Below are 27,922 nucleotides of genomic sequence, written 5' to 3' on the forward strand. Positions count from 1 at the left end.
CCCACGCCGCACCTGCACTGAGGGGGAACTTCACCCGGTGCATAAAACACATTGTAAAAGATGGGAAACATTGTTTGGTTTTGTAATCTTGCTGTAGTTGCAATCATCAGCTCTTGTGATGGGGAAGAGATTGGGTTCAGTTCTGCTGGGTAGGGGGGGGGCTGTCACTGGCCACTGCTAAAGCCAATCACAGTCCTGCTAGCCACGTCCACCATCTGGAGGAAGATGACTCGCTTGGTTGCCACTACCAATCTCAGAAAGAAGGGATTTCACTGTGATTGAGAAAACCACAATCAGGTGACAGTTTTTGGAATTGGTGTTGAGCTTCTGGGAACTTTGTTGAAATTATTCCTGAACCTTTACTTAACTTACTACTGAACCCTGGAACTCTGTGTCCCTTTAGGCCACAGCCAGTATTCAGTGCAATGAAAATCATACCCACCTTTTGATGTGGGGGCTCGATCTTGCATACAGGCCCACTGCTTTCAGAAAATGCCCCTGACCTGAGCTCATCATTGCACATCCATTCCAGATGCTTGTATGTGACATCACATACATCACATATATCACATACAAGCGCGTGGGCTGGATGCGAGAGGTGGATCAGCAGGATGAGTGTGCCAGGACAGGTAGATGTGTCTCATCTCTGCTTCCTTGCACAACTCTGCATATCATCGATGAGAAGAGGGTACAGCAGTGGGGCAGATGTGTTGGGGGGTTCAGTTTCGGGCCAGAGGAGAAGGGGGTTCAGTGGTGGGACAGAAAAGCAGCGGGGTAGAGCAGTGGGTCAGATGTGACAGGAGGTGTATTGGTGGGAAAGATGAGCAGGGGGTTACAGTGGTGGGACAGGAGATCAGGGGGATTCAGAAGTGAGACAGATGTGTAGGATGTGGTGGTGGGGCATATGAGAAAGGGGGATAATTGGTGGGGCATATGAGCAGGGGGTTACAGTGGTGGGACAGAAGAGCAGGGTGGTACAGTGGTGGGGCAGACGTGCAGGGGGTTACAATGGTGAGGCAGATGTGCAGGGGGTTACAGTGGTGGGGCAGATGTGCAGGGTGGTACAGTGGTGGGGCAGTTGTGCAGGGTGGTACAGTGGTGGGGCAGTTGTGCAGGGTGGTACAGTGGTGGGGCAGTTGTGCAGGGTGGTACAGTGGTGGGGGAGATGTACAGGGGGTTACAGTGGTGGGGCAGATGTGTAGGGTGGTACAGTGGTGGGGCAGATGTGCAGGGTAGTACAGTGGTGGGGCATATGTTCAGGGGGTTACAATGGTGAGGCAGATGTGCAGGGTAGTACAGTGGCATGGCAGTTGTGCAGAGTGTTACAGTGGTGTGGCAGATGTGCAGGGTGGTACAGTGGTGGGGCAGATGTGCAGGGTGGTACAGTGGTGGGGCAGATGTGCAGGGTAGTAAAGTGGTGGGGCAGATGTGCAGGGTGGTACAGTGGCGTGGCAGTTGTGCAAAGTGTTACAGTGGTGGGGCAGATGTGCAGGGTAGTACAGTGGTGGGGCAGATGTGTAGGGTGGTACAGTGGTGGGGCAGATGTGCAGGGTAGTACAGTGGTGGGGCAGATGTGCAGGGGGTTACAGTGGTGGGGCGGATATGCAGGAGGGGCAGTGATCTGAGGTGTGAAGGTGCATGAATTGGGGCTGATCTGATGTGTGAGAGTGAAAAATTTTAATTTCTCACTACTAAAGTAGTTTACAGCATTTACATTATAAAAAATAATTTTCGTGATTGAAAAAGTTATAAAATTTTTGTTATAAATCAGAGTGAGATCACTTTTATTGGCGACTGTAGAGGCCCACTCAACCCCCCCCCCCCCCCACCCGGACCCACCGTGCTACGGTGCCCTCCAGAGCCATTGGCAGCGGTGAAGACGATCGAATGTTGATCCTTCCTTGGCATGGAGACGAGTGAGGGGAAGATGGCCCACACCGGTCTCCATACCATTGCAGGGCGTGATGTCAAAACGTCAGTTCCACCCAAAAGGGGCATTTAAAAAAAAAAAAAGTAAATTACACATTTACATATTTTTTTTCTTGTTTGAGTACATTTTAGTGTAAACGTGAGATCTGAGGTCTTTTTGACCCCAGATCTCATAATTAAGTGGTCCTGTCTCACTTTTTTTTATATTACAAGGGATGTTTACATTCCTTGTAATAGGAATAAAATTGACAGATTTTTTTTTTTAAAGAACTGTAAAAATGTAATTTTTTATTTTATTTATTTTACCTTTTATTTTTTAACGCACCCCATCCGGTCGAGCTTGCGTGCAGAAGCGAACACATACGTGAGTAGCTCTCACATATGAAAACAGTGTTCACACCACACATGTGAGGTATCGCCGCGATTGGTAGAGGAAGAGCAATAATTTTAGTCCTAAGCCTCCTCTGTAACTCAAAATATTCAATCTGTAGAATTTTTTAAAGGTTGCCTATGGAAATTTTTAAGGGTAAACGTTTCTCGCCATTCCACGAGCAAATGGCAATTTTGAAGCGTGACATGTTGGGTATCAATTTACTTGGCGTAACATTATCTTTCACGATATTTCAAATTGGGCTAACTTTACTGTTGTCTTATTTTTTAATTCAAAAAAGTGTATTTTTTCCCAAAAACGTCCGCTTGTAAGACGGTGTGAAAGAAAGTATTGCAACGACGCCCATTTTATTCTCTAGGGTGTAAAAAAAAAAAAAAAAAATGTATAATAATTGGGGATTCTAAGTCATTTTCTAGCAAAAAAAAATGTTTTTAACTTGTAAACAACACATCTAAAAAAGAGGCTTGGTCCTTGAGTGGTTAAGGCACTTAAAGATTGTTTTTATAACTAGGTGGGGTTGCCTGAAGATCTTGGATCACTATAAACATGATGCATACTTACATCCGGCTGCTGGGGCTGCAAATTACAGATCACTTCTGCCTCTCGCAAAGATTCTGGAAACTGTTTTAAAGACACATATACCTGGGAACGAAGTATTCTTAAAGGAACGTCCTGAGGAGCTGCAAAGACAATACAAATACAAATTACACAGAAATGAAAAAGGCTTAGAAAACTAGGTCTAATAAAGCAGACAAAAATGTGGTTAGTCCAAAACACATATTGGGCTACTGGTGCTTGTGCAAGAACTGGGTGACCCCTTAAAGCAGGGGCAGGCAACCTTAAAGAGGTGGAGATCTACCTGAACAACATGGGGGTTGCTGACCCCCGCCTTTAAGTATAATTTCATATACACCACATAGCTTTATCTTTCTTTTCCGTTAAAGCGGTTGTATAGTCCTTTTTGTAACTTTTACCTACAGGTAAGCCTATAATAAGACTTACCACTAGGTAAAAAGAATATCTCCTAAACCTGTACGGTTTAGAAGATATTCCCCTTGCAATGAGCCGCTGACTTCAGCGGCGCATGCACACAGGGGATTCTCGGCTGAAAGTCTGGCAAACGCCGGACCCTGCCGGGAAGAAAACTCCCGTGTGCATGCGCAGGAGTGATGGCATCGCGGCTCCGGCCACTCACAGCGCCAGAGCTGAGATACCCGGAAGACACGCCGAGGGAACATGTCAGCTCCCTCGGCATGGACTGAGTGAGATGCTGGCGCCTCGTTCTAAGGTAAGTATTACGTAATGAGATAGTATACAGTGCATACTAGCTCATTATGCCTTTTCCTTTACAGGGGTAAAAAAATAAAAAAGTCAGCGGGTTTACTCCCGCTTAAAAGAGGTTGTAAACCCGAGAAAAAAAACAACCTGTAATACAAAGGCATAATGAGCTAATATGCATCGCATACTAGCTCATTATGAAATACCTTAGAACAAAGCCTTCCAGTGGCACCCAAACCCCGCTGAGATGGCTGACAGCATCCTCTGGGACTGTGACACCATAATGGCCGGGGACATCATCCGGTGATGTCCCTATATAAGTCGCTGTGCATCGCGTCGGAGCCATTGTGAGTGGAGGATGCAACGAGTCAACATCTGAAGAGAAGAAGAGAAGAACAGAAGAACAGAACAGCGGTGACGACGACAGCGGCGACAGAAGACCGGGCCACCACCTGTAAAAGAGCTATAAGAAGGCGCGGTGGCCCGCCAGAAGAACCGAAGAGGGGGACAAGACCCCCGAAGTCAGAAGAGGGCGGCGGCGAGGAAGAAAGCCGGGCTCCTCCGCTAGCAAAAGAGCTAGCAGAAGATAGCGGAGGAGTCCGGCGAGAAGACCCCCGAAGACGGAAGACCCCCGGAGCTGTGCAATAAACAATTTTTACCCTGTGTTGTGTTTTTTTTGTACTTTTTTTCACAGGTGAATGGGTAGGGGTACATTGTACCCCATACTCATTCACATAGGGTGGGGGGGCCGAGAAGCCCCCCGCCCGCAGATCCCGACAACCAACGGCCAGGGTTGTCGGGAAGAGGCCCTTGTCCTCATCAACATGGGGACAAGGTGCTTTGGGGTGGGGGGGCCGCACGGCCCCCCCTTCCCCAAGGCACCCCCCATGTTGAGGGCACGCGGCCTGGTACGGCTCAGGAGGGGGGGCGCTCGCTCGTCCCCCCCTTTTCCTGGCCGGCCGGGTAGCGTGCTCGGACAAGGGTCTGATGTGGACCTGGGGGAACCTCCACGCCAATTTTTCCGGCGTTGGGGTTCCCCTTTAAGTCCATACCAGGTGGCGGGGCCAGCGACGTCTCCTTCGCGGGCCCCGCCTACCTGGAGACCCGCTCGAAATGAGCGGACTTTCCTCCGCGTGTGTGGGCGAGTCCGTTCATTTCAAAAGTAGGGCAGATAGTAGGGCGGACTTAGTATGCCGTATTAGTCCGCTGAAAAAGTGCCGTGTGTGGGCAAGTAGCCCGTTCGGAAAGTCGGACGGACAGTCTGGCGGGAAGTCCGCCAGACTAAGTCCGACGGATAGTCCGCTATGTGTGTACGCGGCATAAGGCAGTAAATATAAAAAATATCGATTTAACATGAAAACATAAAGCTAAGGCTTAAAGTGATATTAACCACTTCAGCCCCGGAAGATTTGGCTGCTGAATGACCGGGCCATTTTTGCGATTCGGCACTTCGCCACTTTAACTGAAAATTGCGCGGTCATGCAACGTTGTACCCAAACAAAATTGACATCTTTTTTCCCACAAATAGAGCTTTCTTTTGGTGGCATTTGATCATCACTGCATTTTTTATTTTTTGCGCTGTAAACAAAAAAATTGCGACAATTTTGAAAAAAACACAATATTTAGTACTTTTTGCTATAATAAATATCCCCATTTTTTTTTTTTTTTTAAGAAAGCAAATTTTTTTCTCTGCGCAAAAGTTACAGCGTCTACATAATAGGGGATAGATTTATAGCATTTTTATAGCATTTTATTATTATTTTTTTACTAGTAATGGCGGCGATCTGCGATTTTTATTGTGACTGCGATATTATGGCGGACATATCGGACAATTTTGACACATTTTTGGGACCACTGGCATTTATACAGTGATCAGTGCTATAAAAATGCATTTATTACTGTAAAAATGTCACTGGCAGTGAAGGGGTTAACACTAGGGGGCGATCAAGGGGTTAACTGTGTTCCCTGGGAGGTGATTCTAACTGAAGGGGGAGGGGACGGACTAGAGGAAGTGATGGATCGTGGTTCCTAGCTAATAGGAACACACGATCTGTCACTGTTCTCAGAACAGAACAGGGATTTGTTCCGTGTTCCGTCCCTTGTGCTCATGATCGCTCATGGCCGGAGGTGATTGCGACCATCGGCCACGAGCATCGGCATCCCCGCTGTGTAGCGGGCACGCGCGCTTGCTATCCAGATCCTGCGAGCCAACGTATAGCTACGTCAGTTTCGTGGGATTGTGCCGACCTGCAGCAGTATAATGACAGTGTAATGACAGCGGCTGGTTGGCAAGCAGTTAAACACAGTTTTAATCGCTTTCAACAACTGATGTAATGCATGCAATTTTTTTATCTTTTAATCCTTGGCTATGTTCTAGATTAAGCTGATGCCATGACCGCTGCCCGAGGTTTCTTGTTTTAGGGTGGCTCCACCTTTTCATGCAGGGACTAGTGGTATGTCTCTCTACACTGCGTGCATCAACAGAAACACACAGCTCCATAGCCTAGGATGACAAGGCACTTTCTCCCTCCTCCCCTTTCCAAGCTAACAAACTGCCTAAGACCCCTTTCACACTGAGGCGCTTTTCAGCCATTTTAGAGCTAAAAATAGCACCTGTAAAGTGCCTGAAAAGCGCCTCTCATGCCTCCCCAGTGTGAAAACCTGAGTGCGGTGGGACGGGAAAAAGTCCTGTAAGCAGCATCTTTAGGGCAATGTGGGAGCGCTGTATACAGAGCTCCTACACCGACCCTGTAGGGTGCCCACGTGTCCCGGACTGTCCCGCAATGGACATGTCTGTCCTGGGTCCCGGGCACCTTCATTCCGGGACTATACAGTTTCCCAGAATGAAATAGTGGACACAGCCAGTCCAGCCACCCTATTTACTACATTGGTGAACTGGTTGCTAGGGCCGGCCCCGCCTGGCGTCTAGCAACCAGTCACGGCACACTCACAGACAGTGATGCCAGGAGCAAGGCCCGTGTCTAATGCTGCCCTGCTGTCTCCACCCACCTTGGCAGTCGGCACCTCCTCCTTCTCCGGCCCCCGTCGGGATGCAGCAGGGAGTCAGGACAGTGTCTCCTGAGTACCTGACCAGCCCACCTACTGTGTGTCAGCCTGCCGACTGCTGCTACTGCTCGGGTGGCAGGCAGTGGGTCTGGTTACCAGTGATGACAGTGTGAGGAAGCAGAAGTGGCAGATGCTGTCAGGTTGACCCCAGAGGAGCACAAAGTATCCAGACTCCAGTCCCGGAACTCCTCCACCCTGCACGTCACCGCAAAGACCAAGAGCAAGTGACACTGACATGGAGCTGCAGTAAGCCACACAGGTACAGAAAACATGGGGCTGTGGCAGGGAGAGGGCAAGTATGACTGGAATAGGTTGGCCATGAGGTGGGCAGTGTGCTCTGCTCCTAACATTGACATGGCATGGATTAATAGCCATAACTCCTCAGGGCTTTCTGAAGGGGGCACTCTGGAGGTACTATCCTACTGCCTCCGGAGTGTCCCCTTAAAACCTCCAGGGTGCCTCCAGAGTGCCCCTTTACTTTTATCAGAGTGCCCACTGATATTCTGCATGGATGAACAGTAGTACTAAGGGGGCAATCTGGAGGAGAATGTAAGGGGCACTCCAGAGGATGTATGGAGGCACTAAAAGGGCACCCTGGAGGATTTAAAGGGGCACTCCGCAGGATGTTAGGAGGCTCTGGCTAAGTTAGTACCACCAGAGTGCCCCCTTCCAGATACCCCCTTACAACCTTCAGAGTGCCCCCTTACAACCCTCGGAGTGCCCCTTAGTGCAGTAGTACTTATGGGGGCACCCTGGAGGTACTAAGGGTGCACTCTGGAAGAGGATGTAAGGGGGGATAGACCTGCTGTACTGCCTGCGGTAGTTCCTTTTGAAAAGTGATCCTAGAGCCCACTTATGATCTTGTACACAGGCCTACTGATTTGATAATACGCCACTGCCCCTGCCCCAAAAATTGGCCAAAAAAGGATCAAAAATCATCTTTTTGGGTGGCGGGGGGGGGGGGGGGTGTCCCTAAATGGATGGTAGCTTGGAAATGTGGTCACCCTAAGCCCCTGCCCATCAAAATGAATGGGCAGCGTTTCCAAAGCGCATGAAAAGCACCTTGAAAGCACCACAAGGGCACTTTTAACGCTTTCTTCAGCCGCTAGCTGGGATTAAAAGCTCCCCCCGCTAGCAGCCGAAAAGTGCAGCTAAAACAACGGTAAAGCACTAGCAGTGCTTTACCACTAACGGACACCCCCCATGCCAGTGTGAAAGGGATCTAAAGACTGCACAGTCCCCTGTTAACGCTTTCCTGTGAACAAGTTGAGGAAAGGAGGAGCAGAAGGGTTGAGGGATTATTATTACTTTAAATGAAAAATGTGGGTCCTGTTACACCTTTTAACCTGGCCACATGATGATAATGGAGGTGACCAAACCCTTCATGATCATGCTGTGGCCAGCCCCTTCCTGCTCCCTTTGTTTCCATACTAGACCAAAGCATGATGGGTGGCCTCACTTGTCAATATGGAGATAAGGAATGGTGGAAGCAGTGGCCACAGCACAATCATCTGAATACTAGTCACTGTTTTCCTAAGCTCTCGTTCATATTGGAGAGACTTGTCATGCGATTTGTCCTGTCAAAGTCGCACACTATTGTCGGCAATGGCCATGTTCAAATCGGTGCGCCGCCGACTTTGCGGTGCCGAATCGATTCGAAAATGTAGTTCCTGCACTACTTTTGGCAATTTCTGGTGCGACTTGCATAGACATCTGTGCATGAAGCCGCATAGCTATCTTCAAATTTGCACTGAAATGCGGCTTTGAAATCATGCAATTACAGATGAAGTCGCACAATTTCAAAGCTGCATTTAATGTGAATGGAGGCTAATAGTGGTGTGGATTCTGAGTTCCTCTGCAAGTCAACAAAATATTCATGAACTTTCATTGTGTTTAGGGGCAAATGTTTAAAGAAGCAGCCAGTGGTCACATCTTTTAAGTATGGACTAAGCTTCAAAATAGTTGACATGCCATATAATAAAATCACCGCCCCACATTCCTGTCCCCGTGACTGATGGCTTTGCACTCTGGAACTTTAGGCTATTTTTTCTGTCAGAAATAGTGAAAAGAAACAAGTATAACCTGAAAGTGTGCAATTGAGCACTAGTAAGACTACATACTGGGGTTGACAGACTAAAATGTGCACTTTGCAAAGACATTGCTCCAGAGCTTAGTAAATGAAATGACGCTTCACTTTGCAAAGAACACCCAATCACAAGTAATAAAAAAAAATAAAAAAAAAATAACATTTTGCTTGCACATGATTGGATGATGCAAATCAGCAGAAATGCCCTTAATTTACTAAACTCTGGAGTAAATGCCCTTGCAGAATGCAACTGCACTTGCACAGTCTATTTTCCTTCAGTAACACCCCTTTCACACCAGGGCGTTTTGCAGGCGCTATAGCGTTAGAAATAGCGCCTGCAATCCGCCCTAAAGAAGCTGCACCATTGTGTGTAGTGTGAAAACCCGAGGGCTTTCACACTAAAGCGGTGCGCTGGCAGGACATCAGGGAAAAGTCCTGCCAGCAGCTTCTTTGGAGCAGTGTGTTTACCGCTCCTCCACCGCTGCTCCCCATTGAAATCAATGGGGCAGCGCTGTAATACCGCCGGCAAAACGCCGCTACTGCGGCGTATTGCCGGAGGTTTTAACCCTTTCTCGGCCGCTAGCGGTGGGTAAGAGCGTCCCGCTAGCGGCCAAAATGCACCGCAAATCTGGCGGTAAAACGCAGCTAAAAATAGCGGCGTTTTACCGCCCACGCTATCGGCGGTGTGTTGTGAAATGGGTCTAAATCAACCCTAATGTCAGAATTTTTTCCTGTAACCAGATTGTTGAAAGCTAAACTCCAAGCAGATATAAAAGGCAGAAATAAATCCAGCTCTGTATTAATCTGTAAGGTTAAATTCACACTAATGCGGCGAATAGCGTTTTACAGTAAAACACTGGTCACTACTGGGCCACACAGAAAACAATTGTTTTCTATGGGGTAAATTTGCTGAAGGTAAATAGAGTAGATCGCTTCTTGGCCTTTTGGCTAAGATCAACTATAGTATTGACTATAGCCTTTAGGGGTGTCTCTGCTTCACAGCTAGGACGTTGAGAACCACTTGTATCTATCCAAGCCATTTGGACCTTGTGGGGTACCCTCGGCTCAGCCTTGTAGGATCGTTCATTCAATTCAGCTTCACCTACTTGCTGCTATTGGGCAGAGGCTTAGCCCCCACAGGGAACGAATTTGTGGTCTCCCCCCGACTCTGCATTACTATCTTCGGGCAGTACACGCTCAAGAGCTTTTGTAAAGGCTGCGGAAGAGTGAAGCCGTCGAGGAAAAAGAAGGAAGCCGCCTAAGATCTCCTGAAGCGGCATCCAACTCCGAGATGATGGGGAAGAGCAATAAGACCAGCTAAACGATGAAGAAGAACCCTGCTCCAGCCACTTCATCTGAAGCCCCCTCAACCACCACTCCAGCCAGCCGAGACCGGCCGAGCTGTACCTGCCTACAGACGGGCTCCCAGTCTTGGAGCCTTGGGTGAAGCAGACTGTCATGCTGCAGCTGAAGGAGGTGGACGGAAGAGTCCCGACATGACCCCGGAGATCTTCGGAAAGAAGATGATCTTGGAGCAGGGGTTCAGCAAAACAGAGACGCTGTCCATGCAGACCTTCACAAGAGGTATATTCTGGTACAGAGTGGAATGTACCCTGTTGAAGTATTTGTTTTTTGTATATTTTTATGCAAAATAAAGTGCCGTATTTATTGGCGTATAACATGTGCCGCCGTATAACACGCACCCCAAGTGTAGGTGGGAATTTTGAGGAAAAAAACTTTTAGGAGGGAAGTTTAAGGGAAAAACTTTTAAATGCCTATAAATGCAGCCTTATCAGTGTAATTTACAGCCTTCTCATGCAGCCTTGTCATGCAGCCTATCATGTAACCTTGTCATTTAGCCTTGTCATGCAGCCTTTGTCAGGGTCATTTGCAGCCTTGTCATGCAGCCTTGTCATGTTGCCTTGTTATGTAGCCTTGTCATGTAGCCTTGTTATGTAGCCTTGTCATGTAGCCTTGTTATGTAGCCTTGTTATGTAGCCTTGTTATGTAGCCTTGTCATGTAGCCTTGTTATGTAGCCTTGTCATGTAGCCTTGTTGTGTAGCCTTGTCATGCAGCCTTGTCATGCAGCCTTGTCATGCAGCCTTGTCATGCAGCCTATCATGTAACCTTGTCATTTAGCCTTGTCATGCAGCCTTGTCAGGGTCATTTGCAGCCTTGTCATGCAGCCTTGTCATGTTGCCTTGTTATGTAGCCTTGTCATGTAGCCTTGTTATGTAGCCTTGTCATGCAGCCTTGCCGTGTAGCCTTGTCATGTAGCCTTGTTATGTAGCCTTGTCATGTAGCCTTGTCATGTAGCCTTGTTGTGTAGCCTTGTCATGCAGCCTTGTCATGCAGCCTTGTCATGCAGCCTATCATGTAACCTTGTCATTTAGCCTTGTCATGCAGCCTTGTCAGGGTTATTTGCAGCCTTGTCATGCAGCCTTGTCATGTTGCCTTGTTATGTAGCCTTGTCATGTAGCCTTGTTATGCAGCCTTGTCATGCAGCCTTGTCGTGTAGCCTTGTCATGTAGCCTTGTTATGTAGCCTTGTCATGTAGCCTTGTCATGTAGCCTTGTTATGTAGCCTTGTTATGTAGCCTTGTCATGTAGCTTTGTTGTGTAGCCTTGTCGTGTAGCCTTGTCGTGTAGCCTTGTCATGCAGCCTTGTCATGCAGCCTTGTCATGCAGCCTATCATGTAACCTTGTCATTTAGCCTTGTCATGCAGCCTTGTCAGGGTCATTTGCAGCCTTGTCATGCAGCCTTGTCATGTTGCCTTGTTATGTAGCCTTGTCATGTAGCCTTGTTATGTAGCCTTGTCATGTAGCCTTGTTATGTAGCCTTGTCATGTTGCCTTGTTATGTAGCCTTGTCATGTAGCCTTGTTATGTAGCCTTGTCATGTAGCCTTGTTATGTAGCCTTGTTATGTAGCCTTGTCATGTAGCCTTGTTATGTAGCCTTGTCATGTAGCCTTGTTATGTAGCCTTGTCATGTAGCCTTGTTATGTAGCCTTGTCATGCAGCCTTGTTGTGTAGCCTTGTCATGTAGCCTTGTTATGTAGCCTTGTCATGTAGCCTTGTTATGTAGCCTTGTTATGTAGCCTTGTCATGTAGCCTTGTTATGTAGCCTTGTCGTGTAGCCTTGTTGTGTAGCCTTGTCATGCAGCCTTGTCATGTAGCCTTGTTATGAAGCCTTGTCATGCAGCCTTGTCAGGGTTTTTTTCAGCTTTGCCATTTAAATGGCAGCTTTCGGCAAGTCTACAAGTCTCTGCAAGTGCATTTTCTCCAGAGCAATAGTGTTAATGAAGAAGAGCTTCACTATGGTGGAACATGGAGACAAGGACCCAAAAGTGCCGGCAGGGGACCCCAGAGGATGAAGTTGGGGGCTGCTCTGTGTAAAACTATTGCACAGAGCAGGTAAGTACAACATATTTATTATTTTAATTCAAATTAAAAAAATTAAGCTTTACATCTCTCTTAAATGCAGGTACCTGAATTTGCCTTGGTATCTCCCTTATAGGTTCGATTCACACTTCGCATAGCAGGAACGTGCATTTTTTTGTGCATTTTTTGTATGCCTATGCGCAACAAACGTGCCAAAGAAACTACCGTACCACTTTGGGCATGGAGCATTTTTTGGATCATTGAACATGTGTTTTGAAGCATTTGTAGCATGTTTGCCACATGGCAAAATGCTCATCTGCTACCATGCTTGTGGTGTTGTGCAATTAATGGCACCGCAAGCGTGACGTGTGTCTGCAATGTGTTTCCGAAATGTGTGGCAACACACACATTTCCTGTGCATTTTGTAGCATATTTGGGAAAAGTTAGAACGGGACCCTATATTCAGCAGTGCAGACTGGAGGAGGGCAAAACCACACAAGGAGCTAGTGAAGGGCACTGCACTGTTAGAAGTCTGCTTACAGGGGTAGAGAGCAGAGAAGTAAAGTGTGTACGGTAAGCTGACCTTACTGATAAGGGAAGGATTTCTGCAACCCCATTAGCTGGAAAGGCACTGCTATGAGTTACCATCGCAGTATTAACTATATATATAGGTTAAACTGTATCAATATATCTACCTGCACTGTGAGTATACCTCAGCACGTATTATAAATGGCTCTGCCACGTCATGAATGGGATCTGTTTATAGAAAGGTATTTGCAGTGGAGAGCACACATCCATAATGAATTCCTTTGGAGGACTTGCTGCAGTGTTGGCAAGAAACTATATATCTGCTGATTCAATGTATTTCCATATAGGAAATCTGTACCTCTTTGGAAAAATTTAATTTCTCTGCCACATTGTTAGCCAATGACTCATAGGGGTTGCTTTACTAAAGCCAAATAGACTGTGCACTTTTCAAAGTGCAGTTGCAAAAGCAGTTGCTCCAGAGCTTAGTAAAAGGGCAGATGTTCTGCTGACTTCCATCATCCAATCATGTGCAAGCAAAAATGCTGTTTTTTTTTTAAATTCCTTGCATGTGATTGGGTATTGTTTGCAAAGTGAAGCTTTACCTCATTTACTAAGCTCTAAAGCAGGGATGCCCAACTTTTTGAAGAGCAACGACTACTTAAGCGACTTGGTAATGGGTCGCAGGCCGCAGTGAGTGGTGCAGGTGGATGACAGGTCAGTGACACTACACATATGCAGAGCAGACACGGACACAGCGACACAGCCCACTCTACTCTTTGGACCCTCCAATCCATTCCCCCCCCAGATGGAAGAAGACAGATCCCCTTCTGTTTTTTGGGGTTTTTTTTTTTAAGCGGATCGGATTGGAGGTAGGCGTGTGTGAACGGACACAAGTCTGTTTACATTTGCTGCTCCATAGAGGTGAATGGAGGGTCTGATTGGGTCTGACCGATCGTGTGAATGGGACCTAAGGGCACTTGCACACTGATGTTCTATGTTTTACCCACACTGCGGGTGCAGAACTGTGCACCTGTGGCTTTCCTGGGGGTTAGCTGCACTTTGCCATAGACTTCTGCAGGTGTAGTGCACTTTCTGAAAAGTTCTGAAAAGCACCAAACCCGCAGGTAATATGACCGAAGTCTATGGCTCAGTGCAACTGCGGATCAGTTTGAAAACAGCTTGGCAACCACTGCAGAACAGATATGATCATATATAAACTGTGATTTTAGTATTAAACTTACCTTTAATCACTTACTGACTGCCCGCCATCGTTTTACGTCGCTACTTTGAAGAGGAGCATCGTTGTTATGGCAGCAGCTAGCTGGCATAACCTCGGTATCCTCTTCTTTAGCAGGCGGTCCGCTTCAAGATTAAAGTTGCCTCTGCGGCGGATTGGCCGCATGATCACTTTTATCGGTGGCGGGAGAGGGGCCGGAGGGCGCCGAAGAGTGGCTTGGGGGGGGCTCTCAGGCCGCCAATAAGAGTGATCTTGCGGTGAATCGCGTCTGCTCCCTAGCTTGGCACAGAGGCGAGTGAGAGGAAGATGGCCCCACCTGTCTCCATATGGCTGCAGGGCGGAAGCAACATCAAAACCAAATGACATTAAATTATTTATTTTAATTTTTTTATTGCATTTTTGTGTAAATATGAGATCTGAGGTCTTTTTGAACCCATATCTCATATTTAACCACTTAACAACCGGCTCATAGCCGAATGACGGCTATAGGGATGTTGCTTAACTCTGGGAGGACGTACTATTACAAGGTATGTTTACATTTTAAAGAACAGTGTAAAAATTAAAAATAAACGTGAGTAGCGCCCGCATATGAAAACGGTGTTCAAGTCACACATGTGAGGTATCGCCACGATCGTTAGACCTCCTCTGCAACTCAAAACATGCAAGCTGTAGAATTTTTTAAACCTCACCTATGGAGATTTTTAAGGGTAAAAATTTGTTGCCATGCTACCAGCGGGCGCAACTTTGAAGCGTGATATGTTGGGTATCAATTTCCGCGACATACCATTATCCTTCACAATATACAAAAAACGTTAGACCTCCTCTGTAACTCAAAACATGCAAGCTGTAGAATTTTTTAAGCATCACCTATGGAGATTTTTAACCACTTCAATACCGGGCACTTAAACACCTTCCTGCCCAGACCAATTTTGAGCTTTCAGCGCTGTCGCACTTTGAATGACATTTGCGTGGTCATGCTACACTGTACCCAAATGAAATTTTTATCATTTTTTTCCCACAAATAGAGCTTTCTTTTGGTGGTATTTGATCACCTCTACGGTTTTTATTTTTTGCGCTACAAATAAAAAAATACCGAAAATTTTGAAAAAAAAAATGTTTTTTTTTGTTTCAGTTTCAAAACGTTGTAAATAAGTATGTTTTCTCCTTCACTGATGGGCACTGATGGGGCTACACTGATGGGCACTGATAAGGCGGCACTGATGGGCACCAATGATGTGGCACCAGTGAAGTGGCACTGATGAGGTGGCATTGATGGACACTGATAGGCGGCACTGACAGGCGGCACTGATGGGCGACACGGATGGGCGACATGGATGGGCGACATGGATGGGCGACACGGATGGACACTGATAGGTGGCACAAATTGGCACTGATAGCTGGCACGGATTGGCATGGATGGGCGGCACAGATGGGCATGGATAGGCGGCACAGATGGGCATGGATAGGTGGCACAGATGGGCATGGGTGGGCACTGATAGGCGGCACAGGTGGGCACTGATAGGCGGCACAGGTGGGCACTCATAGGCAGCATTGGTGTTATACTGTACTAATGGATGCCAATCAGTGCCAAACAATAATGCATGCCAATCAGTGATGCCCATTGTGGGCACTGATTGGCATCCATTATGGGCACTGATTGGCATCCATTGTGCTGACTGGCATCCCTGGTGGTCTAGGGAAGATTACCTTTTGCTTAGCATCCTTGGTGGTCTGGTGGCATCCCTGGTGGTCCAGTGTGGGCATCCTCGGGGGGGCTGTGCTGATAATCGATCAGCACAGACCCCCCCCCCCCCGTCAGAGGAGCAGCCAATCGGCTCTCCTCTACTCGCGTCTGACAGACGCGAGTGAGGAAAAGCCGATCACTGGCTCTTCCTATTTACACTGTGATCAGCCGTGATTGGACACGGCTGATCACGTGGTAAAGAGTCTCCGTCGGAGACTCTTTACCGAGATCGTAGTTGCCGGGTGTCAGACTGACACCCCGCAACAACGATCGCCGCGATGTGCGCCCCCGGGGGCGCGCAGCAGCTCATAATCCTGATCACGTCATATGACGTCCGATCAGGATTATGAAACCACTTTGTCACCGTCAATTGCCTATAGGGCGGGCGGCAAGTGGTTAAGGGTAAAAATGTGTTGTGGGCAAAGGCTCACATTCAATAGAGTTTAGCTCTTTGGAGAGGTGTTCTATTCACGGATGAATCCCAGTTTTCACTGTACAGGGTAGATGGCAGACAGTGTGTATGGCATCGTGTGGGTGAGTGGTTTGCTTATGTTAATGTTGTGGATTGAGTGGTCCATGGTGACAGTGGGGTTGTGGTATGGGCAGGCGTATGCTATGGACAATGAACACAGGTGCATTTTATTGATGGCATTTTGAATGGACAGAGATACCGTTACGAGATCCTCAGGCCCATTGTTGTGCCATCCATCCACAACCATCACCTCATGTTGCAGCATGATAATGCACGGCCCCATGTTGCAAGGATCTGTACACAATTCCTGGAAGCTGAAAACATCCCAGGTCTTGCATGGCCAGCATATTCACCATTTCACCCATTCAGCATGTTTGGGATGCTCTGGATCGGCATATACAAAAGCGTGTTCCAGTTCTTCATCTGTGAGGTAGATGGATGAATTATTTCGGCAAAAGAGAAGTGCTCACTAACACAGATTTAGACAGACATGTACACAAAATAGCCCTTTTGTGTACATAGAAAAAGTTGTAGCTCTTTGAGTTCAGCGCATGATAAATAGGGGCAAACACAAAAGTGTTGCATTTATAATTTTGCTAAGTGTATATAAGCTCAGTTTACTGGTAAAAATAAGTATGAAATGGCAGACTCCAGTGGGTGTAAAAAGATGTCCGTGTGCCGGTGATGTAGAAGCCGAACATCTCCGAAGATAAGCGGCGCCTGCGCAGTGAGTCCAGGTTCAAGCACCACCATCCAAGTGAATATAGAGTTAGAATAAAAAATAGCCGAGGGAAGCGAGTCCCTGCCCGAAGCGTGGCGAGCGAAGTGAGCCCTCGAGGGGCCCTGTTACTATGAGCAACCCTATGTCCACTTGGATAGTGGAGCTTCAACCTGGACTCAGTGCAAAGGAGTCGTTCTTCTTCGGAGACTTTCGCAGTCTCCTTTTCTTTGGTACTGTGCAAGCCCAGTACGGGGCGGACACTATTCGATGACCGGACACTTTTGGACAGAACACCGGCTTTCACACTGTATCCTTACTGTGGGTGACTGCGGGGTGTACCAAGATGGCTGTGACAGAATGTGCCACATTTAGGCCCCTGAGCCACTTGTTGGGCACCCGTGCTCTAGAGCAACTGCTTTTGCAGAGTGCAACTGCATTTTGCAAAGTGCACTGTCTATTTGCCTTTAGTAAATCAACACCATAGTACCACTTGTGTGAAGTGCTACACGGAGCAAATATTATTGTGTGGTGCCACTATTCTAGGATGAGAATCTGCAAAGAAACAATGTTGCAAGAGGAAGGAGTTAAAAGAGACGTATGGGTTTTATTTAATCATTCTTACCTAGGTGGATGCAGTGTCGGACTGATGCTGCATCTGTCCCCCACCGGCTCTACCCCCGCTGGCTCTAACACTGAGAACTTAGCGATCAAACACAGCCAATCGCTCAATTCTCACAGCTCCCTGCGCAGAGAACTGGTGACTGTCAGTCACTGCTTTCTGCTCGTCCCACCCCCGTCCCCCCCGCCCCCCCCACGCACTCAATGGAGCACTGATCTGTGAAGGGGGCGGGAGTTGCCGGGTGCCAATTCAGGCATATGTGCAGATCCCGACCATATGGTGGCAACCTTGCTTGAGCCTGGACTGGCTCTGTGACGTTGGCCGACAGCAGGCTTCAGCATTCTGCTGAGAATGGGTCACAGGTATGCAGAACGAACAAGCTTTGGCTGTACTTCTTCTTTAATTATTTGTTACTTATTAAGTCCACCACATTAGAGGCATCTTTGCCACCTTACTGAAATCCAGATTATGCATTATGGTATCTAATTACTGGTTTTAGTAATGGTGGTGCTGAGGAGAGGGGGATATGCAGTATATTATTTATAACAGATCTGTTATGCTTTTAAATTTATGTGCACACATTGGGGAAGGAAATGTTACCAATATATGATACTTGCATGAAATGGGGTGTTTAGTTCAGCATTTAAGTACCACCCTAATAATACGCCATTGTAAAAAAAAAAAAAAAGGCAGGTTGGTGGACCCAATTCTCTGGAAAGCTGTTTGTTAACAGCCCTCCGTCTCCTGCATATATACATTCCAAGTGTGCACACAATGCCTGTGATTAAGCTGTCATGAGTCAGGCAAAATGCACAGAGCCCACCAGATTGGCTCTGTGCCTTATGACTGTGAACCAATCACAGCGATCACAAGTTTCAATACAAAATATAAACAAGCCCTTGTCTTCTGCCAATATCTTAATGAATCTTGATCTTAGAGGAGGCACACTGACGACCAGTGTTGTGGGGCACTGACCACTGATGATCAGCATTAAAGGAAGCACACACCACTGACAACCAACATGTAAAGAGGCACTCCCCACTCACCATAAGGGAGTACTAACTCCTGACCACTGAAATCTGCAAGCTGTTCTATGCATTGCATAGTCCTGATCCATGAACTATGACTGCTGTACTGTGCTACACTTTTTAACTTGACAACCACTTTAAGACTATTTCTAAAGGCAAAAAAGACATTCTCTGCATTAAGGTGTCTGTGCCTCCCGCCATCCTTTAAATACTCACCTGAATCTGTTCTTGATCCAGCGCTATGCCCATTTGCAGCAGCCCTTCTCCCATTTCTCTTCTCACAGGAGACAGTGGGAGCCAATGACTTCTGCTGCTGTCAGTTAAAGCGGAGGTCCACCCTAAAGTGGACCTTCCGCTCATCGGAACCCTCCCCCCCTCGGGCGCCACAATCGGCACCTTTCAGGGGGGAGGGGGGTGCAGTTACCTGGATAATCCAGGTAACTGCACCCACTTCCGGGATAGCTCTCTGCGGAAAGGGGCGTAACTTACGCCCCTTTCCGCAAGTGCCCGCCCCTTCCCGCAAGTGCCCCGCTGCCTGCTGGGAAACACACAGATCCCAGAGGCAGCGGGGAGCGTCCTTATTGTGCAGCGCAATTCGCGCATGCGCAGTAGGGAACCGGGAAATGAAGCCGAAAGGCTCCATTTCCTGATTCCCATACCCAAGATGGCGGCGGCAGTACCCGACAGACGACCTAGAGATCGGCTTCGGGTGCCGACATCGCGGGCGCGCTGGACAGGTAAGTGTCACTATTTTAAAAGTCAGCAGCTGCAGTATTTGTAGCTGCTGGCTTTTAAAAAAAAAAAAAAAACGCGGAGTCCCGGTGGACTCCCGCTTTAAATCCAGTAAGGAGGGAGTGAGATCAGGGGCCAAGCTGCACTGTGTGTGTCTATAGACACACACAGCCCGGCTCGAAATTGAGCCCCCAGGTCTGCCCCTATAGTAAGTGACTTTTTATGGTAGCAGACACAAGAGGAGGAGCCGAGAGCACTGAACCCTAGAAAAGGAGGTTTGGGGCCGTTCTGTGCAATACCATTGCACAGGGCAGGTAAGTATAACATGTTTATTATTTTAATTAAGTTAAAAAAAAATAAAAAATAAAAAAAAGCTTTACAATCACTTTAAATTAAACAAAAAATTGTTGGTATTTTTCCTTTTACATAGTAAAAAAAACAGTGATTATTAAATAACCACAAAAGAAAGCTCTATATTAAAAAAATTTAATAAAATGTATTTGGGCACAAGGATGTATGACAGAGTAATTGTCAATCAAACTATCACAGTAGTTCCTTTTCTTTCATGATAGTTCTCGCATTCAAAACACACTGCAGTTATGATCTGCAGCGGGTGTCAATACTAGGTTAATGACAACCCAAACACAGGTCACAAATGCAGTGTGTTTGCTCGCACTGGATCACATTTTACAGAAGTACATCGTTATCTGGTTGCAGTGAGTTTCCAAAAGTAGCGTATGCACTACTTTAAGGGTGGTGCAGTGTGATCTGAGCCAATTCAATGAATAGGATGAAATCACACTGCACAGAACTGCATGTGAATCGCACGGCATGTTGTTCCTGTACGATTCCCGGTGTGAACCAGCTCTAAGTAGTACAACATTTGTACCGTTCGAATATCTATCAGGACTGTTGTATAACACAAACATATGACAAGGGAAAGTGTCATAAACATATTTTCAGGTTAAAGATCGCACGGATTTCAGATTAGCATGAAGTTTCATAATCAGACATAATATGCATTTTAACAGGTGTTTTATATACCAAAAGTGAACTCTGCAGACAACTTACAAGGAAGACGCTGGTGACTAATACAATAATTCATTTTAATTCTTGCATCAACTACAGACTCAGGATCCAAGTATTCTTTAACCGCTTCAATACCAGGCACTTTCCACCCTTCCTGCCCAAGCCAATTTTCAGCTCTTAACTCCGTCCATTTTAAATGACAATTGCGCGGTCATGCTACACTGTACCCAATTTTTTATCATTTTGTTCCCATAAATAGAACTTTATTTTGGTGGTATTTGATCACCTCTGGGGTTTTTATTTTTTGCTAAACAAATAAATAAAGACCGAAAATGTTTTTTAAAAAAAAAGGTTTTCTGTGTTTGTTATAACATTTACTAAATAAGTAAGTTTTCTCCTTCACTGATGGGCACTGATGAGGTGGCACCAATGAGGTGGTATTGATGAGGTGGCACTGATGAGGGGCACTAATATGCAGCACTGATGGGCACTAAAATGCTGCACTGATGGGCATTGGTAGGTGGCACTGATGGGCACTTATAGGTATTACTGATAAGCACACATAGGCAGCACTGATGGGCACTGAAAGGCTGCATTGATGGGTACTGATAGGCGGCACTGATAGGTGGCACTGATGGGCACGGGTGGGAACTGATAGGTGGCACTCATGGACAGTGATGGACACTGACAATTGGCACTGATGAGCTGGCACTGATGGGCACTGATGATGAGCACTGATAGGTGGCACTGATATGCAGCACTGATGGGCATTGATAGGCAGCACTAATGGACACTGACAGATGGCACTGATAAGGAGACACTGACAGGAATTTATGAGGGGCACTGATTAGCATAATTTGTTGGCACAGATTGGCATCCCTGGTGGCTATGGGTGGCATATGTGGAGGTCATCATTGGTGGGCATCCCTGGCGGTCCTGGTGGCATCCCTGGTGATCTTATGTGGGCATTTTGGGGGGGGGGGGCGCTGATAATCAATCAGCGCAGACCCCCTTGTCAGGAGAGCAGCCGATCAGTTCTCCTCTGCTCACGTCTATCAGACGCAAGTGAGGAAAAGCCAATACACGGCTCTTCCTGTTTACACCGTGATCAGCTACGATTGGACATGGCTGATCACATGGTAAAGAGCTTCCGTCAGAGGCTCTTTACTGAGATCGGTGTTGTGGTGTGTCAGACTGACACACCGCACCACCGATCGCCACGCTGCACACCCCCACAGGCGCATGCCGACTCGTTATCCTGAAAGACGTTATATGATGTCCAGTCAGAATAACATAACCACCACCCAGGCTTCATTTTGCTATAGGCTGGTCGGGAAGTGGTTAAGGGCCTCCATTACCATGTTTCTCCCTTGGGAAGGCTTCCTTTCACTTTCTGGCTTTGTGACTGTTGCCATTAGGATATTAGAAAAAAGGTTATAACCCTTCCTGGACATTTTTTTTTACCTTAATGCATGCCCTGTAAGTGTCACATAATGTGCTAGTATGAGAGTCATACTAGCACATTATGCTTTTACCCTTGAGGTAGAAAAAAAACACACAGCGGTTTGCTACCGCTTTAAACTAATGACAGAGTTGCTTTAGGAGAAGAGTGAGTAAGGAGCACGTACTAGAGCAGCCTTCCTTCACCAGGGTTCCACCAGAAGTTGCTTGGGGTTCATTGAGCAATGAGCAATGGTGGATTGATCGCCTGCCTAAATGAACCACCAATGTAAGGGAATCTCTGACATCTAATGTTAGGACTCATTTCTACGCTTTAAGGCCTCCCCCCTGCTCTTCGGTAGGAAATGGCACTTTTTTGGGGGGAGGGGGGTGGAGCAAGTACTTAGTTTTGACAGGTACCTGCTATCACTTCCGCTCGGATCGCCTAGATTTCCCCTCTATATGTTTCGGGAGACAACCCAAAAGTTGGAATTTTCTTTTACTTCCACTTTCAATGATAGTAGTAAACAGGACAAATAGGATGAATGTCTCTAGCAGGGACACAGATAGCAATAAAAACTGACAGGTGTTCTAATTCGAAACCTTCTTCATTCTATCCAAAACTTTAAAAAAATAAAAAAATAAAAAATAATTGTCTTTTGTTATACTTGAAGTAGAATTACAAACCAGCATTTGATTAACTTAAAGTGGTTGTAAACCCTTACAGACCACTTTGACCTACAGATAAGCCTAGATTAAGGCTTACCTGTAGGTCCAAGAAATATCTCCTAAACCTACACGGTTTAGGAGATATTTACAAAAAGACAGGCACCGCTGTCTACGGCGCATGCGCCATAGACAGCGGCGCGCAGGCGCACTGGGCATGCCGCTGCTAACGGGGATATGCCATGCGATGCATAGTAGCCCATTATGCTTTACCTTTGCAGGAAGACAAAGAGGAAGTAAACCCATCAGGGTTTACTTCCTCTTTAACAGCACAATAAAATAAACATCCCTCAGTAAACTGGTAAAATTGTTAACCAAGCACCTGCAGTTTACAACTACCAAAGGTGCTGACTCTCGTTGCTGCTTCCTTGAACAGTAGAGAGTTACAGGAAAGAGTTAACATTAGACAGTGCAGTCCAGGGGAGGGGACCGGGGGAGTGTCTTGCTAACCTAGGCTATAAGGCTGTGTGTTTCTATTGATGTACACAGTGTAGAGGGACAAAACTCTATTCACTGCATGCAATCGTGGGTCCCACAGGGTGCTGCAAAAGTAAGGAGCCACCCTGAAACAAGAAACCTGGGGCTGCAGTCTTGGCATCAGCTTAAAGGGGTTGTAAAGGTAATTTTTTTATTTTCTACATAGTTTCCTTTAAGCTAGTGCATTGTTGGTTCACTTACCTTTTCCTTCGATTTCCCTTCTAAATGTTTTTTTTCTTTGTCTGAATATCTCACTTCCTGTTTCTCCTCAGTAAACTTCTCACCATCATCCGAGCTGGTGGTTAGTCAGCCAGAACAGCTTACTGAACAGCTTACTGAGGGGGAACAGGAAGTGAGAAATTCAGACAAAGAAAACAAAGAAAAAAAAACATTTAGAAGGGAAATCGAAGGAAAAGATAAGTGAACCAACAATGCACTAGCTTAAAGGAATCTATGTAGAAAATAAAAAATTTACCTTTACAACCCCTTTAAGTTGTAAAATAGGCAAGGATTAAAAGAAAAAGAAGCTGCATACTGAGTAAGTGATTACATCAGCTGTTGGAAGTATTTAGAAAACGGAGAGTTTAATATCACCTTAGAGGATGGATTTTAGCATGTGGGTTGGTGTGAATGAGCCCCAAGTGCTGGGGACAATGGTCATCAAGACAAGGCGAGAGGTGAATCTTCCCAGTGGGCACAGGGACAGCAATAAAAACATGGCAGGGGTTCTAACTCTTCTCTGCTCAGTCCAAAACCTAAGCCTGGGTCCACACCAGTGCGTGCCGAACACCACATGTGATTCGCAAAGGAATCGCACCACAATGTGAATCGCACAGGAATCACACTGCATTCCTGTGCATATCACGTAAAGCCTGTGCATTGCAATTTGAGACATACATTTTGTATGGCTTAAAATCGCATCGCATCTGTGTGAAAATGTTGCAGGACCCTTTTTTTCCCCCACCTGAATCACATTGCATGAGTGTTCACACCCATATGATGCAATTCTGGCAATCGCACTGCGTTTTGTGATCTGTTTCGGGGTGTCGTTAATCTAACATTGACACCCACAGCAGATCGCATGGATGCTATGCAGAGTGATGCAAAGCAGGGAAACGCAGCGCATCTCGTGCGTTTCCTGCTTTGCATTAGTGTGAAGCAGGGCTAAAGAGGAACTAAGCCTTGCTATTATTTACAGCCAAGGAGACTGCCATCTTCCCCTCTGTTTGATCTTCAACTAGCATAATGCTGCCACATGTGATCAGCTGTGACACCAGCCACTTGATGGTTTGACAGTTTGGTAGAGAGCACAACCAATGTGTTAGTTACATGTGTCAGAATATACATTTTTTAGCCCTTGTCAATTTTTTGTCAATTCCAAATCGCATGACAAGTCACACCTCACTGCCTGCAATGGAACCGTTCAAATCACCATGACTCATGTTGCAGGGACTTTGAAAAAGGTTCCTGCAGTACTTTTTTCCCCAATTTTAATACGACTTGCATTGACATCTGTTTAATGAAGTCACAAGCCGCAGTGAAATCGGATGTACAAATTGCACTATTTTTCGATTACAAAACCGCACTGGTGTGAACCAGGGTTTAGTTCCGTTTTTTTTTTAAGTTTTGGGTTTAGATACACTTTTAAGCTCAAGTTTAGGTTTGCATTTTATTGCATAGTTACATTTCTCCTGCCTGGACCAATGTGAGTATGCACAGCTCATACCTGGCAGATCCTACAGTGACCGCAGCAGCCTTCTGGGTCCAATGCCTAGTGGCTGCCCTTCTGCCCAGTGACCACAGGGGGTTCCTCACTTGATACTTGTTGCTTTGTATTTCTTACAATGAATACAAGGCATTCTCTAATGAGGTGGAGACTGTAATGTCACCATCCTGCCTCTTTGTAGCATCCAATCAGAGAATGCCTTGTATTCACTAAAAGACATTACAATGGGATCTGTGAACTGCGGCAGTGCAGATTGAGTGACCCCCCGTGGTTTCTATGCAGAAGGGACTAAGAAGACTACTGCTGTTGCAGAAGTAGTAATGACCACTACAGTGATTTGTAGCTTGCACAGGATCACCAAAGTATGAGGGACTAATGCTTCCATGGGTACAAGCTGAACTAATATAACTATGCAAAACAATTATTCCTAAACTTCAGCTTGGGTCTAGGTGGCAAAAAGACAAGGGGCTTCAGCCCGAAGTCCAAGGCCGGCATGGGGGGGGGGTGTAGTAGCATGGGGTTTTTTGGCTGGGCAATGGGGTCGTGTAGTTGTGTGGAAGGGGGTAAGCCCATCAATGCTGACCACTAAACTCACCTGCCTGACACACTGACCTACCTATCTGACATACATACACTGACCTATCTACCATATTTGAGTCTAAGTCTAGGTTCACATCTGTGCTGGTTCATGCACAGATGTCTATTGAAATCACCCCTGAAGATGCCAAAAGTAGTACAGGAACCACTTTTTAGTGTCGCACCAATTCTGACAATGCTGTTCCCGGCGAAAGGCTCCAAACTGGCATATCAAATCGCATATTCAATCGGCCCGATGTGAACCAGGCCTTAGTCAATATCTACTTTATCCAAAGTAAGAAAAATAAAATAGCTTCATATATACTTTAATAAGGTTGAACCAGTCAGCCTTCACCTTTCCAAACTCTGGCTACTCAAAACTTTTCTAGGCCCTCGTTCACATTGAATGCAGCTTTGAAATTGTGTGTCTTGATTTGAAATCGCACAATTTCGAAGCCGCGTGTTAGTGCAATTTCAGGTGCGACTTTGAAGACATCTGTGCGGCTTCATGCACAGATGTCTATGTAAGTCGCACTCAAAATCACCAAAGGGACTTTTTCAAATCGATGCGGCAGCACAATGTTGGCGTTGCACCGATATGGACAGTGCCACAGTAGACAATAGAGTGCGACTTGTCATGCGATTTGACCTGTCGTTCCAATGTGAAAGAGTGCTAAGGCTAAACTTTTCTTTTTTGAATTCCAACCTAAAACTAGACTAGCTGATCCCTTGAACCCTGTGCGCGCCCCTCGTTTGTGCATCCTTACCCAGGGTAACAGCGTTGCAGGCCACCTTCCCAGCCTCCTCATACTTCTGCTGGGCGATGAGATGGTGGAGGTCCCTTGTGATCCTGTTGATTTTGGTGTGGGGGTCCAGGCACTTGTCCAACAGATCGGACAGCAGGGTGTTACATCTGAGCTCCTGGTCGCCTGAGATCTTCAGCTTGGCTCTGCAGACCTGGCACCTGCCCCTAGCTGCTCCCTGCAGGCACCTCTTACAGAAAGTGTGCCCACAGGGGACAGTCACAGGGTCCCATAGAGGGTGCTGGCAGCATGGACAAGCCAACAGCTCCATCATCTCACGGCAGTCTAATGTCACCTCAGGGCACAAGCTCAAGTCCCTTTAACAATCCTTAAAAAAAATTATAAAAAAATAAAATAAAGCAAAAATGTTTGCAAAATAAGGAGTGCAGCACTTCTCCAGCTACCAACAGTGCCTGCTGCTGTCAGCACGTAGTTCAGGGGACTCCTCCGTCTTGGCATCCATCGCAGAGAACAGCTGATGCCATCCTGAGGTGGGCAGGATAAGAGGAAAGCAGAAAGTATCGGCTTGCATTAGAGCAGCGAGGAGGGCACACAATGAGGTGTCACAGGACGGCGCCGGTCCTTATTCTAAAAACAAAAAAATAAACACAAAGAAAAAAAAAGATGATATAACATGTGCTGTCACATTACATAAAGTAAGCGCACACGTGATGCGGCAGGGCGCCCTCCTATTGGCTGACGTGTGATCCCCGCCCTTGTTGTGAAACAGACAGAATCCTGTGTTTCATAATGTTGGTCCTGGTGAGGAGGGGGAGAGGAGAGGACTCAGAGATAGGGGAAACGGGGTGACCATACAGGGAAGAGGACTCAGAGAGAGGGGAAACGGGGTGACCATACAGGGAAGAGGACTCAGAGAGAGGGTAAACTGGGTGACCATACAGGGGAGAGAACACAGAGTGAGGGGAAACGGGGTGACCATACAGGGAAGAGGACTCAGAGAGAGGGGAAACGGGGTGACCATACAGGGAAGAGGACTCAGAGAGAGGGTAAACGGGGTGACCATACAGGGGAGAGAACACAGAGTGAGGGGAAACGGGGTGACCATACAGGGAAGAGGACTCAGAGAGAGGGGAAACGGGGTGACCATACAGGGGAGAGGACTCAGAGAGAGGGGAAACGGGGTGACCATACAGGGGAGAGAACAGAGTGAGGGGAAACGGGTCGACCATACAGGGGAGAGGACTCAGAGGGAAAACCGGGTGACCATACAGGGGAGAGAACATAGAGAGAGGGGAAACGCGGTGACTATACAGGGGAGAGAAACGGGGTGAGCATACAGGGCAGAGGACACAGAGAGAGGGGAAACGGGGTGACCATACAGGGGAGAGAACACAGAGTGAGGGGAAAGGGGGGACCATACAGGGAAGAGGACTCAGAGGGAAAACCGGGTGACCATACAGGGGAGAGAACATAGAGAGAGGGGAAACGGGGTGACTATACAGGGGAGAGAAACGTGGTGAGCATCCAGGGCAGAGGACACAGAGAGAGGGGAAACGGGGTAACCATACAGGGGAGAGAACACAGAGTGAGGGGAAACGGGGTGACCATACAGGGGAGAGAACACAGAGAGAGGGGGAACGGGTAACCATACAGGGGAGAGGACAAAGAGTGAGGGGAAACGGGGTGAGCATACAGGGGAGAGGACACAGAGTGAGGGGAAACGTGGTGAGCATACAGGGGAAAGGACACAGAGAGAGGGGAAACAGGGTGATCCTACAGGGGAGAGGACACAGAGAGAGAGGAAACGGAGTGACCATACAGGGGAGAGGACACAGATAGAGGGGAAACGGGGTGAGCGTACAGGGGAGAGGACACAGAGAGAGGGGAATAGAGGTGACCATATAGGGGAGAGGACACAGAGTAAGGGGAATAGAGGTGACCATACAGGGGAGAGGACACAGAGTGAGGGGAA

At 47.0% G+C, this 27,922-nt stretch overlaps 1 protein-coding gene across 2 annotated transcripts in view; it reads right to left on the minus strand.

Moving 5' to 3' along the window:
• LOC143960078 (LON peptidase N-terminal domain and RING finger protein 1-like) overlaps positions 1–26,660 on the minus strand; it is a 165,323-nt gene extending 138,663 nt beyond the window's left edge. Inside the window, exons 1-2 of one of the 2 annotated variants that reach the window (XM_077468356.1) lie at positions 25,954–26,660; positions 2,882–3,000 (exon numbers count right to left, since the gene is read on the minus strand). In XM_077468356.1, coding sequence (XP_077324482.1) covers positions 2,882–3,000; positions 25,954–26,263 — 429 coding nt within the window. In that variant the 5' untranslated portion in view covers positions 26,264–26,660. The remainder of the gene's footprint in view (positions 1–2,881; positions 3,001–25,953) is intronic. The other variant, XM_077468357.1, reaches the window with a different exon arrangement.
• Positions 26,661–27,922: the final 1,262 nt, after the last annotated feature.

This window comes from Lithobates pipiens, unplaced genomic scaffold (genome assembly GCF_037356315.1).
Source record: "Lithobates pipiens isolate NorthernLeopardFrog02 unplaced genomic scaffold, aLitPip1_a1.2 Scaffold_8, whole genome shotgun sequence".
NCBI lineage: Eukaryota > Metazoa > Chordata > Amphibia > Anura > Ranidae > Lithobates > Lithobates pipiens.